General features: G+C 36.7%; 2 protein-coding genes across 3 annotated transcripts in view; both read right to left on the reverse strand.

Annotated features, from left to right (window-relative positions):
• Positions 1 to 5,221: 5,221 nt before the first annotated feature.
• On the reverse strand, positions 5,222 to 13,197 carry LOC143027654 (uncharacterized). Of its 2 annotated transcripts, none has more exons than XM_076189055.1 (3): positions 12,950 to 13,045; positions 8,733 to 10,166; positions 5,222 to 6,131 (listed from the first exon to the last, which is right to left on the reverse strand). In XM_076189055.1, exons 2-3 carry the CDS (start codon positions 10,141 to 10,143, stop codon positions 5,572 to 5,574), a joined length of 1,971 nt encoding a protein of 656 aa, XP_076045170.1. In that variant the 5' UTR covers positions 10,144 to 10,166; positions 12,950 to 13,045; the 3' UTR covers positions 5,222 to 5,571. The 2 variants fall into 2 exon arrangements, with proteins under 2 accessions (XP_076045170.1, XP_076045169.1); XM_076189054.1 differs by lacking the exon at positions 12,950 to 13,045 and adding an exon at positions 13,098 to 13,197 and having other exon boundaries at positions 5,226 to 6,131.
• A 3,014-nt stretch (positions 13,198 to 16,211) lies between these two features.
• Positions 16,212 to 17,998, reverse strand: part of LOC143027330 (uncharacterized) — a 3,231-nt gene continuing 1,444 nt past the window's right edge. Inside the window, exons 3-4 of the mRNA XM_076188603.1 lie at positions 17,848 to 17,955; positions 16,212 to 16,779 (exon numbers count right to left, since the gene is read on the reverse strand). Of these exons, the coding sequence (XP_076044718.1) occupies positions 16,596 to 16,779; positions 17,848 to 17,955 (292 nt within the window). The 3' untranslated portion in view covers positions 16,212 to 16,595. The remainder of the gene's footprint in view (positions 16,780 to 17,847; positions 17,956 to 17,998) is intronic.

Raw genomic sequence — 17,998 nt, forward strand, 5'->3', positions numbered from 1 at the left:
AAGCAGTTCCTTAAAAGAAGGAAAAGTTCCAGAAGATTGGAAAAAAGCAAATATAGTACCTATATATAAAGGAGGAAATAAAGAAGAACCTACCAACTATAGACCAGTCTCTCTAACAAGTACAATAGCAAAAATATGTGAAAGAATTATCAAAAGTAGATGGGTAAAATACTTGGAAAAAAACAACGTACTAAATCCAAGGCAATTTGGATTCAGACAAGGACGATCATGCGTCACCAATTTAATATGTTTCTATTCAAGGCTAATAGATATAATACAAGAAAGAGATGGATGGGCTGATTGTGCATTTCTAGACCTAAAAAAAGCTTTTGACAAAGTACCACATAAGAAGTTGCTTAAGAAATTAGAATATGAAGGAGGAATACAAGGTAAATTGCTAAATTGGATGGAAGACTTTTTGCAAGAAAGAAAAATGCGAGTAGTGATAAGAGATCAGCACTCAAAATGGAATGAAGTAATAAGCGGTGTCCCGCAGGGAACAGTTCTGGCCCCAATAATGTTTGCTATATATATTAATGATATGGATGAAGGAATTGAAAGCTATATGAGCTTCTTTGCAGATGATGCAAAATTACTGAAAAGAGTGAAAACTGAAGAAGATTGTGAATCACTACAGAGAGATCTAAATAAAGTACAAGAATGGAGTAGGAAGTGGGAGATGGAGTTCAATACAAAAAAGTGTAGTATAATGGAATTTGGAAAAAGCAAAAACAGAATAACAGGATCATATAATTTGGGAGAAGAAGGAATAAAAAGAGTAGAAAATGAGAGGGACCTGGGAGTCATTGTTATGAATAATATGTCACCTGAGAAACATATAAATAAGATTTTTGGAGAAACTTATAATTTAATAAGAACAATCAAAGTGGCATTTACATACCTGGATGAAGAAATGGTGAGGAAAATCCTAGTCACCCTGATAAGACCAAGATTGGAATATGCAGCAACGATATGGTCACCAAGTACAAAAAAATGTATAAAAAAACTTGAAAGAATACAAAGAGCAATTACTAAACTGGCACCAACACTCTCAAAACTATCATATGAAGAGAGACTACAAAAACTTAAACTACAGACACTAGAGCAAAGAAGAGAGAGAGGAGATTTGATAGCTATTTACAGAATCATGAAAGGCATAGAAATTACTGATAGAGAGAATCTGATAAAATGGGATGACAGAAATACAAGAGGACACGGAAAGAAAATAAAAAAAGACAACTATAGAAGAGATTTGAAAAAGAACAGCTTTCCTCACAGAGCAATAGACAGTTGGAACAAGTTAGATGAGAAAGTGGTGTGTGCAAAAACAATACATGAATTTAAAAATAGTTTAGATAAAATGAGATATGAAGACGGGACCTCACGAGCATAGCTCCCCTTCCCGTAAAATACAACTAGGTAAATACAACTAGGTAAATACATATATATATATATATATATATATTATATATATATATATATATATATATATATATATATATATATATATAATATTCATTTCTACCTGACAAAGGGAAATGTTCCTTTTCCTGTTCTGATATTTTAATGTGTATTATTTCTGTTTCTTTTTCATAAAATCAAGCTGCAAATAATAGCTATTATACGATATACAAGAGACCTAAAAATATAGTTTTTGAATGGTAATTGTATAAATGAACATTTAATTGAATGGTACGTCTCTGCATACTGTAAGAACACTCATAATGGAGTGGGTGGGGGCATCTATACAGAAGATCAACAGGGTGACCCCTCCCGCCCCGCCGATATATATATATATTTATATATATATATATATATATATATATATATATATATATATATATATATATATATATATATATATATATATATATGCATCTATTTATTTTCTATTTTATTAATTTGCTTTATTACAATTATTCAATTAACCTATTTTATTTATATATTTACTCTGTTTTGCTTTATCTATTTTTGGGAGAGGATCCCCGGAACCTCCAGATTTTAAAGCAGAGAGGACCCATTCTTCTCCTGTTGAACATGTCCATTGCACAACAGTTTTGCTGTTACATACTGACTGGAATACAGGCTTGCATACCGGTCAAATTTTGGGAGTGATACCCCACTCTCCAGACTTTCCTCCGCTTAGCCCCCCCCCCCCGCCCAGAACTTATGATTATGGGGGGCTTCCTGCATATTTGGGGTGGGGGAGGGCTTAACGTAATATTTGGGGGGAAGGCGGCTGAACGTAATAAGAATTACTAATCTAGTATAGTACTTACGGAAACAGTAATGTAGTTGCGACACCATTACTGAACCATCAGACACTATGATAATCATTCACGGATCATGTAATACAAGCACGTACAGTTGCAAGTTGCAAGACAACAAATTCAAGGACATATGTTGGCGGGAAAGAATATTCTCGAAGCCCATTGTTTGCACCGAAATGCAAACTAACTTTCATCTTTTTCCTGACAATGCATTCGACTGATGACTGAAAATACAAATATATGAGCTTGAGAATTTGTGGGACTACTGATCACATTAAGAAAAATTACTCGTAAATAGATCATAAATTCCTATTTCAATACTTACCTACATTTCATAAAAGCCCAATTCCCGTTGTATAGTTTCTTATCGACGTTTATCATATGATTTCGCCTGATCATTAATTTTCTAAAGTCACTGCTGAACTCTTTCAAGTTTTGGTTTTCTATGAAGTACATGATCATTTACGAAAGATTATGTAAAAACTTTAGCTTTAACTATACACGTATCTCAATGTAATATAGACACCGGGACACATAAAAACGCATGCACGCACACATATACATACACTCCTTAATGATATCTAAAATATATGTTTGTATTTACCTATTAGATTAATACAAACATATTTCAAATAATATTAAGGAGCGTTTCAATCAATCAGTTGCTTCTGTGTAAACATCCTCCAGAGTAATATATTACGTTTGAAAAACACCATGACATCAATTGTTATCCTCGGCAATTATAATAATTTCGAACTATGTGTCCTTTTCATTATCTGCACTTCATGTATATTGATTCATTGCCAAATAAACATTATTATCAATCAATCAATTGCCCTGGATCTCTCTCAGGAGTCCCATTGTTCCCCAGTAGGCAGCAACATCCACCAGATTGGCCCACAACTCATTCAAGAAATGCAATTTGTTGTTCTCTGGGTAAGGTTTGAGCAGAACAAGGTAGGATGAGGGTTTTGAGGTCTTGTGTGTGGTGACTGCATTTGGGTCTAGTCTGGACAATGGTTTGAATGCAGACCTGCTAATGTGGTTCTTGCTTAGCATAGAGGGAGGTAGCCGAAAAACAAAGGCATAAAAACCACTTCTATACCCACATACTCCACCCCCATCCATCCTCTTGGCACCTCCTGGATGACAGGTCATCTCTGCATCTTGTCCACTACCCTGGGTCAGAAGAAGTGTCACATGACACAGCACATCCAGAGCAAGGTCACTTCATTAAATTGATGACCATCCCTCTCTGTCCCCTCATGCAGAAAAAGAGAAGACAGGGAGAAATCCCTTCTGGCTGCGTCAATTTATTTCTCATACATACTCCCTCACACCTCACTATGAATTAAATATTAGCAACAAAACACAGAGATAATGGTGACAAATATAAAAGACACGAAAGAAAAACAATGGAAGTGAAGAGAAAATCAGACAATGATTGAAGATATGCAAACGAAGAAATATAATTCAAATATCAAAAAACATTTCCCATATGTAAGAAACCCTAATACGTGACACCTAATAGAAAAATAAAACGAGCATAAAAATTTAAAATAATACAAGAGATTCAAAGAAGATAAAATGACATGTATACAGAAAATAGTTGGAGATAGATTAAAGTATTTAAGTGTATGATTAGATTGACTATGAAACATATTAAATGAATTCACACATAATAAATAGCCAGTTATTTACTTGACAGCATAATTCATCATGCTGATAATTATCTTTGATTAAATTTACAATTTTTGTTAAGGTTATTTTAGATTATGCTGACTTTATATATAAAGACAAAATATTCATATATAGTTTAGGTAAATTTAAAAGAAAATATAATATAAAACAATTTATTGCCATATGTACCTATTCTGATACTGATCATTCTATTTATGGCATTGATACATTGCATAGCAACTTCCATTTTCTGTCATTTCACGCCTTTTTTTCCAATTTGGACTTGTAAGGCAACTTATATAATCTATACAATATATGTTTCCAATTATGATTAAAAATAACTGTAACAAGTTAAACACAACTGATGATGGACAATATTTGACGAGGTCATCTTCGCTATGTAAATGAAGCAGCCCTGCTGTGGATGTCTTGTTGACTTTCTTCTGACCTGAGCATCAGGCTGGAGGCAAGGATGTTCTTTCATCCTTGAGGAGCTATGATGACAGGAAAACAATGTGTGGTGGATGGGAGTGGAACGGATGACTACCTCCCTTATAAAGGGAAAGGCCTTGTTATATAGATAGTTAGCTATCTTGCTTCACATATATAGGTACATATCTGCAATCCACTTTACATAATCAATAAGATCATCCGTAATCTGTAAGATTTTCTGGATGGGAGATATGGCTGACCTTTCGTCCACAAAGAGCAAAGTGATTTTTTCAAAACCGAAACAAATGGGTTTGGATCTGTGTGGCCACTCCTTGGCTTTTTTCCCCCAAGACCTTGGGATTTTTTCCATCACCTTAGAATATTGGATATAAATTGTAAAAAATTAACAAAACCTGGATTTTTTTTTTTGCCAAGATTTGTTCATTTTTTACTATTTATATCCAAGATTCCAAGATGATGGCAAAATTTCCAAGATCTTGGGAAAAAAGCCAAGGAGTGGCCACACTGGCTTTGAATAGGGTCAGGGTGGGTGCATGACTGGCTGGATACCACCCTTAAGAGGGTCAAGAAGCCTTTGGTATGCATGTATACATATAAATATAAATATAAATATATATATATATATATATATATTTTTTTATTTATATTTATATATATATATATATATATATATATAAATATAAATATAAATATATATATATATATATATTCATTAACCACAGTTCACTTTAATTCTAAGCCATCAACGTTGAGGGACTCAAGGAGGCATACATGCAGAAATTGATACATGGTGAAGCTAAGGACTTGTTACATGCTAGCGGAGGCTCGAGTCCTTAATTTGACCATGTATCAATTTCTGCATGCATGCCTCCTCAAGTTCCTCAATGTTGATGGCTTAGAATTAAAGTGAATTGTAGTTGATGAATGTAAATCTCTTCACTGGGACACATTCAGTGTTGTACAAATATATATATATATAAATATATAATTTACAGGAAAAGTGACATAGTCACAGGGTCCTGTCTCCCACCCATTACCTAGGTCAGAAACAATGCAGCAAGACATAGCACATCCACAGTCGGGTTAGCTGCTTCTTTCACACAGTGATCCTCCCTCCTCATCCCCTCATACATAAATTAAAACAGGATACAGTTACACGAAACTTTAGCTACTGTTGATCACACACAGAGTTCGTAATTTTGTCAAAAATGTATGCAGCCAGAGCCGAGCTATCACCTTTGTAAACATTTACTTCTGCTTCTGTGAGCTTCAGTACTGTCCATCCCTGACCCTCAAGCAACCGCATCTTTAAGTTCACTAACCCGATAGGTCTTGTCGACATCGGCAGACATGTTGCTTCATCAAGTATCTCCACAGCTACCTTATTGTCTTTCAAATTTGTCAGAAATTTCTTAATGTTAACTTCACATTCATCTGAATTAACTCCATCAACAAAATTTGGTTCAATTGTTAAATTTACATAGTTGATGTATGGTATCAAAAATTTCCAAAGCACCAGTTTCCCTCCTACTTTGCTGTTAATCCAGTCTAAGGATTTTCCAACTTCTGCAACCACTGGGCGATGAAATACTTCATCAGTGACTGTTCGTCTTGGTACATTTTCTACTGATGCTTGACTTAGAGAAGGCAAAGGATATTCTGGTTTTTCATATTTTATACACTCCCTTATGAGTAGCATTTGGGAAAGTTGTTTGGTATTCTTTGTGCCTGTAAAAATGTAGAAAAAATTTAATTAGATTGGAAACCTTCTCAGAGGAATGTACAATTATATATTTCTATGAAACATTTGTGTATATTTACTACTGGTTACTGGTCCCCTTTTCTTACTATCTTTTTGGCCACAGAAACAGTTTCACACAAATACAACATAAATTCATACATATACCAAAATATTTTTTCCCCCTTACATGGAAGGTAGCCAAAAAATAAATGCATAAAAACCATTCCCACCCATTCCATCCCCATCACACCCCACTCCCCTCCACCCTCTCCCTTCCCTCTTATACAACATAAATGACATTATAAATCTTCTTCCAAGAGGAATCAATGGGAGGACCCAAGAACCTATGTCAGTCACTGAGGAACTGCGAGTTTGCAGCCTACAAAACAAATGGCAACAATTATCATTACTGTATTTACTTAATTTACATTGCTTATGACCCAGGGCAGTGGGCAAGATACAGGGATGACCCATCATCCAGAAGAAGCCAAGGTAAGAGTGAGGGAGGGGGTGAACAAGTGGAGTATGTGGGGATGGAATGGGTGGGAGTGGATTTTATGCCTTTGTTTTTTTGGCTACCTCCCTTGTAAGGGGGAAAAAGCTGTTGGTATATGTATGTACCTAATTTACCTGTATATTTACCTGTATATACCTAATGTATAGTTCCACTTTACAAGAGAAAAGGGGACAAGTGTGAATGTATTAGTTTCAGAGGGATCAGTTTGTGGAGTGTAGTTGGGAAGGCTTATGGGAAGGTTTTGATTAAGAGGATTAGGAGAGGAACAGATGATTAGGTGAGGAATAGTGTGGGTTTAGGACAGGCAGAGGTTGCGTGGATCAGATTTTTGTGGTAAGGCAGATATGTGAGAAAGCTTTAGGAAAAGATAAGGATGTTTTTGGGGCCTTTATGGATTTGGAAAAGGCTTATGACTGGGGAGATAGGAAGGCACTGTGGGAGGTACTGCAGATATATAGGATAGGAGGAAAGCTGTTCAGAGCAGTCATGAGTTTTCACAAGAGTAGTAGAGTCTGTGCCACAATTAGAAATGGAGAGAGTGAGTAGTTTGGGGTAAAGGTGGTGCCTCACCAGGGATGTGTTATGTTGCCTGGGCTGTTCAATTTATAAATGGATGGGGTGGTGCAAGAGGTACACACAAGGGTAATGGGCCGGGGATTGGAGATGGTTAAAGAAAATGGAGAAAATGGTAGATAAATCCTTGTAACAATTCTCATAAAAATGAGTTGTTACATGGATTTATTGAGTGAGAAATGTGAACAAATTTCACTTAAAAGAATAGATTCTACTAAATGATGGTAACCATGTCTGTTTGATCATGTGCAGTTCTCAGTCTTGCCACTCTCCTTCTTCAAACATCTCTTCTTCTGTCCATTTCTATTCAACTATACTATATCGTAATCTACTTTAGTCCTGCCTTCAAACTGAATCAGAGAAAGCTCATCTTTGTCAAGTAGCCATGAAGGGTGTAGTAGACATGTTCCATCAAGCAAGAAAGTTAACAAACTAGAGCATTCACATACATTACAAATTCTTTAGATATAGCGGTACATAAACCCTCTATACTAAATCTGGCCTTGATTGAATCAGAGAAAGCTTATCTTTATCCTTAAGTATCCATGAAGGATGTATACACATGCTCCATCTAGCAAGAAAGTTAACAAACTAGAGTATTCACATAGATAACAATTTCTTTAGATATATTTGGCAAACTTTCCTCTCTACTAAATCTGACCTTGACTGAATTAGCTCATTATATCAATCATGTACTATTACAATTAGGTAACTGAAGGACCCAAAGACAATTGTCAGCCTTTAAGACATTGGTTCCCAAACTTGGGGGTAATTTAACAATTTTTGGGGGGTAATGGAGGGGTGACAGAAAAAAAAAAGTTAAGAATTCTGAAAATCAAGAAGCCAAGAATTCCTCAATTAGCTTCGATCATGCAACTCCATCCATCCCACTGATGTTCTCGACATCTTTGGCAATAGTCATTAGAGATGCACAAAGTTCAAATGCAATACAGAAACGAAAATATCTCCAGTGTTTTAATTTAGCCATATATATCAATGTTGACATTTTGTGGAGGGGGTAACATGCTTAATGTGGCACGGTAAACTGGGTAACAAGCTGAGAATGTTTGGGAACCATTGGCTTACGAGGAAGCAGGCAGGGCCCCGACAAGGGGAGGGACAGGGGGGTGGGGCAATGCCCCAGGGTGGCACTTTTTTTTTTTTTTTTTTTTTGGGGGGGGGGCGGCACTTTTGGTGAAAAGAAGGTAAAGTAAATTCCCCCCCTAATGTACTTTTAATGTATGATTCATTCATCATGAGTTGTGTGTATGAATGATGTGTGTATAAACGTTGTTTTGTGGATGAATGTTACATGTGCATCGTGCTAGTGACCATCAGAAGTGGAAGGTGGTGGTAGTGGTGGTGGTGGTGTGTGTGTGTGTGTGTGTGGGGGGGGGTTTACTTTTTGACTCACCCCGAGGTGGCACTTATCCAGTCAGTGAAACTACTAAAGAGGAAAATCAAAATAAACAAAAGAACTTATTTCACAATACAGTACCTTGTAATATGCCGATGAAGGACGGATCAGTGATTGCTTTCATCAGTTGATCCGAGTAGTGACCCAGAATGATCAACGACAGCAACGAGTCTCCAAAATGTCCCGGGAAAGACTGTGCTTCGCCTGTGCGTAGTTTATGATGCAAATTTTCTATTATCTTGTCATAAAAATCAGATGTGCAGCAGTGAACTACATAAGATAAGGACCACAAACATTTAGCAATGTCACGAATACGAAACTGTGATGCATCATTATCTAAGTGATCTATAAGTATACTCTCGAATTTACAATATAAATTCGAGTCATAAACTCGAGAACTTGAGAAAAATGCCATACAGTGTGAAAGTACTTGAGGACTTAATTCTTTTGCATTTGAATGTAATATATAATTTGTCATAATTTTCATTAAAGAATCATCATAGTGCTGAGCTTTCCTAATAAGCTTAATGCATGAAACAAACCCTAATGATTCAATTGCACTAAATGGGGTCTCCAATTCTAATCTTGTTACTAATTTATTTGCAGCAAATTCTATAAGTGGATCATCACGGCTAAACTTCATGTTAGACTTGAAAATTGCAGATATTGCAATACCAATATCCTGAAAGCTCAAATACTCTGCTTTATCCATTAGATTGGGAATGAGTTGTTCCATTACATTCACCGAGAATTTCTTAGTTTTTGACAATCCGGTGTAATGAACCATCTGGACGACTTCGTGTGGTGTGGCACTATCCACTAAACGACCGAACAGTTCAACGAATGTGTCGTAACAATCTCGTCTGTAAACGTTGTGTTCATAAATCAAATAAAGAACATCAAATAAGTGCAGAAGCTCCTTCAAACTGCAATTTGGAGCTCTCATCACACATTCCTCAACCAAGAAGTGCTGTGCCTTTTTTACTAATCCAATATTTAGATCTTGCAAAGCTTTGATACTTTTAGCGAGCTCTTCTAATTCGGTGTTGTTCATCTGAGAAATACACGGAGGTAGTTTATCTGTAACAGCTGCAAGCATTTTTCTTTGGTTTGATGCTACCTGCACTGCTCCTGATTTTGATTTAAGGAAATTGCTGAAAAGCTGCAAAATATCATCTCTGGAGGGACTATGGTCATGAGCTACTTTTATAAGAGAATAGAACGCCTTATTAACGTCATCACTACTCTCCACAGGAACTTGTAAATTTAATGATACTCCAGAGGTTTCGTAAAACGGGGAAGACCGTAAGTAATGAAGAACTTGAGTACTCAAAGTTTCCTTCGTTTTGAAAGGTACTGCTTTAGTTGGTGCCGGAAGAACTCTTGAAAAACACATCCGAGGATTTAAAAAAATTGATGGCGGAACTCTAAGAATGTGTCTGATCGGTGTTCCGGAGTGCCTCAGACCGGCACACAGACAGGTCATTGCCATAGTGTCGCATTCACCAGGTAATTCTGAAATAGAAATAGATCCTTATTAATGAAAAAGGTACTCATCACTCATCACATGGAATTGAATAATAAAGCATAATTATGTTACAAATATTTTGTATTTAAGCACTGTATGAAAATAAAATAATTATTAAAATTATTGTATTTTGCCACATATTATCCTTACAAAAACTAAATCACTGGACATAAAACTTGAAACTCAAGTCAAAACAAAATGAAAGAAATTTGTTTTCTATGATTAATTATGGTGTTTGTCTTTGTCCCTTATGTCTTTATATTGTTTTAGTGCTGGGTAGTGAAAAGGGTACATGCGAGTCTTATATGTCTGAAGATTTTCTCCTTTGAATTTACATTTTTTTTTTTTCCTATGGTTCTTTATAGAGGTGCCAAGATAAGAGGGAGGGAAGAAGGTAGAGGGGAGTGGAGTATGTAGGGGATGGAATGGGTGGGAGTGGTTTCTATGCCTTTGTCTTTTGGCTACCTCCCTTGTAAGGGGGAAAAAGCCTTTGGTATATGTGTGTATGCTTTATGGTATTTTGACACAGCCTGAAGTGATTTCTCCCTGTTTTCTCTATTTTGCATATCAACGTTGGGTGGGGCAGCCTTCTTGTGGATGTGCTGTGTCTTGCTGCATTGCTTTTGTCCCGGGTAGTGGGTGAAAGACGGGTGACCCATTGTCTGCAAGGAACTAAGATGAGAGGAAAACATGGATGGTGGATGGGAGTGGAATGGATGGTGGATGGAAGTGGATGTGTGCCTCTGACTTCATTACCTTCCTTGTAAAGGGGAAGAAGCCATTGCTCTATAGATAAGATAGGTAGAGAGGAAACACAGGAACATCTCACCACTTTTTCGTAAGAAGGGGGTGAGGCATAACGAGCTACTAACTCTCTTTATGTGAAAAAATGGAGGAAATACAGGTTAGGTTAGGTTAGATTATCATGGGCCTTGTCCTTAGACCAAATATCAACCCCTCAGGGCGGCACCTCCACATAAAGGTGAGGATGTTGACAAGTTGTTAAGAAGGGCTGCAGGGAGACGATTCTAATTGCTGTCTTTCAGAACCACTCCTTGTAGGTACCTGTCATTGGCCTACAGGCCATAAAAATCCCTAAATGTTGGGACACACAAAATGTTTCAGCACAGTTCTAAAGTGTTCATCATGGTATAGTAAGCTAACTCTTAAAAAATAATAATAATAAAATAAATAAATAAATAAAAAATAAGAAAATATATATATATATATATATATATATATATAAAATAAATAAATAAAAATATTGTCAAAATTTGTTCAATGAACTTTACCAGTTACCTGGGAGCAGCAAGTTCCTGCAAGAGACAACGGCAATGGATTGAGCAAGTGACTGACCAGGATTTTAAATGGAGGAAACAAGTAAAACAACGATTCCCAATAAAAATAAATGACAGAATGATTCAAATCAGCAAGAAAACAACTAGATATTTTTTACTACCCTAACCTAATCTAACTTAAGCTAAATTAATCAAATATGAAGTGACCTAACCTAACAGCATGTGTGTGCATTACCTAACCAGCGATGCTTTGCCTTCCAGACCGCACCTCCCAGTTAGGTGTTTATTACCTACCTGTGTGTGTGGGGGGGGCGGGGTAGCTAGGCAAACCCCCTAGACCCCTTTCCCTCCTCCCCAAATACCATCGTAGTGCATAATAGCTAGTCAAAAAGCAAAACCCCTCAGACCTTCCCCTCCCCTTGATGTAATCCACACTACAAAGCTGAGTGGCTTTAACATCTTCAATACGATGACATCTACATAAGCATCATATATGAGGATGCCAGCATTAGCATCTTGATTATATTTATTTTGTAAGGTTAGCCAAGTGACCCTTGAATTCTGTGAATTGGTTTGATCACATTTTCTGTGTTTATTATTAATCACAGTGGAAGAGAATGAGTCATACAGTATTGGCTTTATATTTTATAAAGTGAGTAGTGTGATGCATTGTACATTAGGCATCCAATGCTGCAAATAAGAATTTGACTCGTAGTAAAGAGGTTAACCTTTCCGCTCCCAAGTGACGTATATTTTATCTACCCAAGGAGCAGAGAACTCCATACCCTCAACCCTCCCATAGGAGCGTTGGTTATCAAAAATAACTTCTCATAATTTATTAAGATCAAGATCTTACCAATCCAAATATGCCATGTGTAAAAAATATTAGAAATGGTGTATAGACATTTCCAAGTTTTGGTAAAATTCCAGAAACACACAAGCATAGATATCTAACACAACCCTTGAGTTATCCAATAGCTCCTAACTTAACCATTCCTTTGAAAAAGATAATATTTCAAATACTAAAAAGAAAAAAAGTGAATAATATTTGCATGTTACTGGAAAAGAACCAAAATTTCACCATTTTACATTTCTGGAAAAAAAATATTGTAAATATAACTAGTGATAATTTGTCAGTATTGCATCTCTAGTAGTGGTTAGAAATGGCACAACCCTTCTCTCCTACAGAAGGAAACTAGTAAACTTAGAGACTGAAACGGCATGAAGAAATCGAAGTAAGTTTCAAACCCACAATTGGAAAGATCTTAAGTGATGGCGATGCAATGGGGCATATAAAATGAAATATCAAATATTGAGCCTGTGAAAATAATGACAGGGGTAAATATGAAAGAAGCAATTGGTACAGAATATTCTGAGTGGCTGACAAGTATTGGCAGGGACTTGCAGTATTACGAGTATAATATCATCCCGATTATTCTAATGATCTAATGACTAATCGCACGTTTACTTACCGGTTGCGTCATGTCAGAGGCAATACTGAATTCTAATGTTTCATCACAGTTTTCTAATGTGGTTATCAAACAACTATTCTCTCATTGTGTTATGTATCCTATCTATCAATATGTACACAAAATGAAACAAAGTTAAACAAATACCTACCTATTGCATTCTCAATTCACCGACTTGTTTGTTTTGATACAAATTTTAAACTACTATATTGTAATTTAGCTGTTATTAAAAACCTCACTTACTATGAACATCTTAGGCTGCATTTTGAGACAAGAACTGAGCAAACCATGTTTTTTATTCATAATTTTATTCTTTGAGTTTTATTGCTGCCCTACACCTATACATTTAACTTAGGTGGGCATTGTTAGCATGTTTTTGATGTCTTAGAAGAAAGTAGCGAGATTTCAAGGTAGGGTTTAAGAACAAAATCATTCCCCACTATCTCTGCCGTAACTACATAAGAATGAAGGAGACTGCAAGAGACCATAAGGCCTACACGAGGCAGTTCCATGTCCATTACCACCTGTCATCCCCATCCATAAAGTTGTCTGACCATTTCTTAAAACAACCGATAGTTTCAGCGCTCACTACATGGTTACTAAGTCTACTCCATTCGTTGACCATCCCATTAGTAAGTCGGTTCTTGCCAGCGGCGGCGCCAGGAATTTTTATTTGGGGAGGCTAAGGGGGTGCTGAGCAAATTTTTTGGGGGGCTGAGCAAATTTTTTTTGGGGGGCTAATAGTAATATGATAATACACATATATTATCCTCATTTCAGAAGGGGAGGGGGTTAATGGTTGGGCTAGCACTGATGGCTGACAAATCTTTAGTCCTGGCAATTAAAGATTCCACTTAATAAAATTATTTCAATGAGAGTTTTAAATTTTCAATTTGCTCATTTCAGTTGGGGGGGCTAACGGGTGGGCTGGCCACTTTTTTTCCAAGCTCCCCCCTGGCGCCGCCACTGGTTCTTGCCTATTTCCTTCTTAAATATAAATTTGTCCAATTTAAATTCATTACTTCGAGCCCTTCCCTGTTGTCTTGATTATGATGATCTTGTTTGCGTCATCCTTGTTAAAGTGTTTGATCCACTTGAACACCTCTATTAGATCACCCCGCATTCTGCGTCGTTCCTATATTTGTGTGTGTGTATGTGTAGAATAGCAATAATGATACTGCGACTAAATAAAACAAAGTATTTGTCATAAAACTTTATTAAATATATTTTATACGATCATAATTTGTTTAATAAAACGTAATTAATCACATGCTCATACAAAACGTAGTGAAAATATACGTACAGGGAAAATATAAAAGTTAATATCATCCCTCTACTGTATAAGTAATTCCTTGGAAAATTCAGTTCCTACCTACAAACTTGCCCTTGGCTTGCAGAATGTTATGTTCACCATAGAATGGTCTCGATAACATGAAAAAGTCTAAAGGGTGGCAACGCCTTCATCCGTCGTCGTATTTATTGTTGACTAGCTATGCATATTTCAAACGAACTCAACGTCCAATGCATTAATCGAATTTTAATTTCTAAAACAGGAAGGAATGTTAAATTGAGATCACGTGAAATTTAGAACTAATATTTTTGTTAGCACCTGTAACGCTTTTTAAAAAAACTAATGGCAACTTATCACGAATATGATCGTATGCATTGGACGTAGAAGTCGCCTTTATACTGGCCAAATTAACGTCTATCCTATAACAAATTTCTTCGTACTTAATCATATCCAACAATCCCCCATGAGACCTTCTTTCACAGGTAAACTAATCTTTTCCCTCAAGGAAATTTGTTATTTTATATTTCTTTGAATAAAGGGAGTTTTCAACAAAATCAGTCCTGCGATACACTCATTTTTTCCATACTTCTCTTCTATTACACATAAACATGTTACAGTAATACCATACACTTATTCTCTGAAATGGATTAAATATATTGTTAAATAAATAAATAAATGAATAAAATGATTTGTTGTGTAAATAAAAAGTTTGAGTTATATGTCGTCCAACCCCCATATGTCGCCGATACATTGTACAAGATATTATCCACAGGTGTATAAATACGATACTGTACGTTCTGCACCCAGCGTCTTATTCTACAATTCTTTTACCCACTCTTTCCTCACAAACAACAATTGTCGTGTATAATTATTCTCTGGTGATACGAAATGACTTAAATATTCCGACGACTTAACGGAGGGAACATGCAAACCAAGGTCTAAATATACAGGTCAGACCGTTTAAATTATTGTGCGCAGCTTTTGACGTCATTAGGCTGGGTCCATTTTCTCTTTGTGAAACACTGAAGAAAACTGTGAAATGCCAAGGAAGACAGGAACTATAATATTATATATATTATATATATATATTATATCATATATATTATATATTCATATATATAGACAGGAACTATAATATTTTATATATATTTCATATAATATTTGTCAGAATATAACTAATTGCGTGGAGCGGTGCGAGCGAAGACAACGACATTCTCGAACGACGCACCAGCTTCAACTGACAGCTATAGGACCCGCCAACCCCACTTTGAACAGCCAGGTGACGTTCACGGGCCCGCTGCGCCAACTCCCTCGAAATTCGGTCGGAAGTGGTTAGACCTAATATCCTTAGATCTTGATGCAAACAAACCTGCAGAAACGATGACTTCCGTACGAGCTAGTATTGGAGCTGAAATGTCTGATGATGTTTAAAGATATTCCGTCTATTATTGACACAGCCAAGATGGGTTTCTACTGAGGGATGATGCTGTGTCTGTACCTCGTCACAGTGACTCAATCCTGCTTGGCAAGGTTGTATGTATAGTGAGAAATGCATGTGAAATGTGTTCGTATGTTGGTATGGCTGTGATTGTGAACGAAATCTGAAATCAGCTCGATCATACTGATTAGGTACCTTACACACACACACACACACACATATATATATATATATATATATAATATATATAATATATATATATATATATATATATATATGCTAATAAGAACACGGGTACGTTTGTTCACTTATGCAAAGTAGACCACTTGGAAAAAGAAACTAACGAAGCAGAGCGCTTTCGTATATTACATCTTCAGTGCAACAAGCACTTGTTGCACTGAAGAAGTTATATACGAAAGCGCTCTGCTTCGTTAGTTTCTTTTTCCAAGTGGTCTACTTTGCATATATATATATATATGGAAAACCTTAAAAGTAGTTTTGCTCTTACCAGGGATCAAGCCCGAGTCTTCCGCGTTCCGAGGCAGGAGCGTTACCCACTGCTCCACGCACACATATTATTGTATTATTTACCGTGTTCTTATCATTATTGTTTTATTATTAGTGATGTACATTTATTCTATTTATTTTTTTTACAAAGGAACACATAACCCGTAAAAGTTTCTATCAATCCGTTGCCCCAGGTTTCTCTTACATAAGACCCGCGACCTTCAGTTAACCGGCAACAGCCACCGGGCAGCCCCATAGATCACTCAGGGAATAAATGTTGTTGTCTACGGACTGTGTGTGGTTTCTATCGACTTACAGACGCTGAAAGGAATCCTTGGAGAAGATAAAGAGATTCAAGATGTCAAACGTTGATGAACTGAAGAAGATGATGAATGCTCCAGATCTCTGAGTTTTTATCGACTTGAAAACGCTGAGATGGACCCTTGTAGTAGAGAAATCCCAGAGGTCAAGAGACTGCCGAGTTGAAGAGGACACGCCGAGTAGGCAAGGTCACAATGTCCCACCTGGCGGCCATAGTCTTCAGCGGTTGTATAGTCGTACAGGATTCCCGAGTTCGATTCCAGATTGTGCAGAGGACTGGAACAAAAGGTAATGGACGTGAATTTAAGAATACGTAAATATACCAAGGGCTTTTTTTTTCCCTTACAAGGGAGGTAGCCAAAAGGTATAATTCCAGTCCCACTTAGGTCATCCCCACCCACTCCAATTTCGTTTAAGAATGGTGCTCTAGATAGTAGTCTTACATATACCAAAGGCTTTTTCCCCCTTACATGGGAGGTAGCCCACCCCCCCCAAAAAAAAACAAAAAAAAAACATAGAAACCACTCCCACCCATTCCCTCCCCTGCATACTCCACTCCCCTCTACCCTCTTAATTCAGAATATAACATGTTTATGTGGATACCTTCAGCAGCTTTTTCAGAAAGAACACAGTTGTGTATTGAAGAATATGACTATTAGTCCAGAATATAGCATGCTTAAAGGAATATGCTGTATTTTTCTGTTCCAGTGAGGCTATTTTATCAACTAATATAATACGAATGTGCATTGATGAATAGTACTTTTAATACATATATACATACACCAAGGGCTCTTTCCCCCTTACCAGGGGGGTAGTCAAAGCTGCTACTATCCACTACCACCCCTTCCCTCCCATCTTGGCTCCTTAGGGATGATGGGTCATCCCTGCATCTCGCCCAGGGTCAGAAACAATGTAGCAAGACATAGCACATCCACAGCAAAGCCGCTTCATTAAATCGGCGACCAACCCCCTCTCCGTCCTCTTATTGCAGAAACACTGAAGACGTATTCTTAATCCAGAATATCTTATGTTTATAAGAAGATCTTTAGTAGCTTTCTTATTTCAGAAGTTAATTAATTAACAAATGTAAAATGGATGTATTAATACATCTAAGTGTTTTTAAATAGTACCCTTAATTCAGAATGTCACGTTTGAATGAATACCTTAAATGAATATTGAGTAGTTTTCTCATTTCATTGAGGCTATCTAGTCAACTACTATAATATGGAGGTGCATTTAAGACTATCACCATTAATGAACAAAACCCATAACATATACTTTCATGAATACTTTGATGGATTGAGTAAAATAAGTTTTGAGGTTGTGTTAACAAGGACAACTTACGAGAGGACAAGGGAGAGAACTTCGCCAAGCAAGCCGTAGGTTGATGTGTCTTCCTCAGCCGCTTCGCAGATGGCTCTCAGAAGGCACTGCTTACCATCTAGCCCAAAGCTGCAGTGAAAAAAAGGATTCTATCATAGTCACTGTTCCTATC

The sequence above is a fragment of the Oratosquilla oratoria genome, chromosome 8, assembly GCF_046742065.1.
Source record: "Oratosquilla oratoria isolate Oo_2021 chromosome 8, ASM4674206v1, whole genome shotgun sequence".
NCBI lineage: Eukaryota > Metazoa > Arthropoda > Malacostraca > Stomatopoda > Squillidae > Oratosquilla > Oratosquilla oratoria.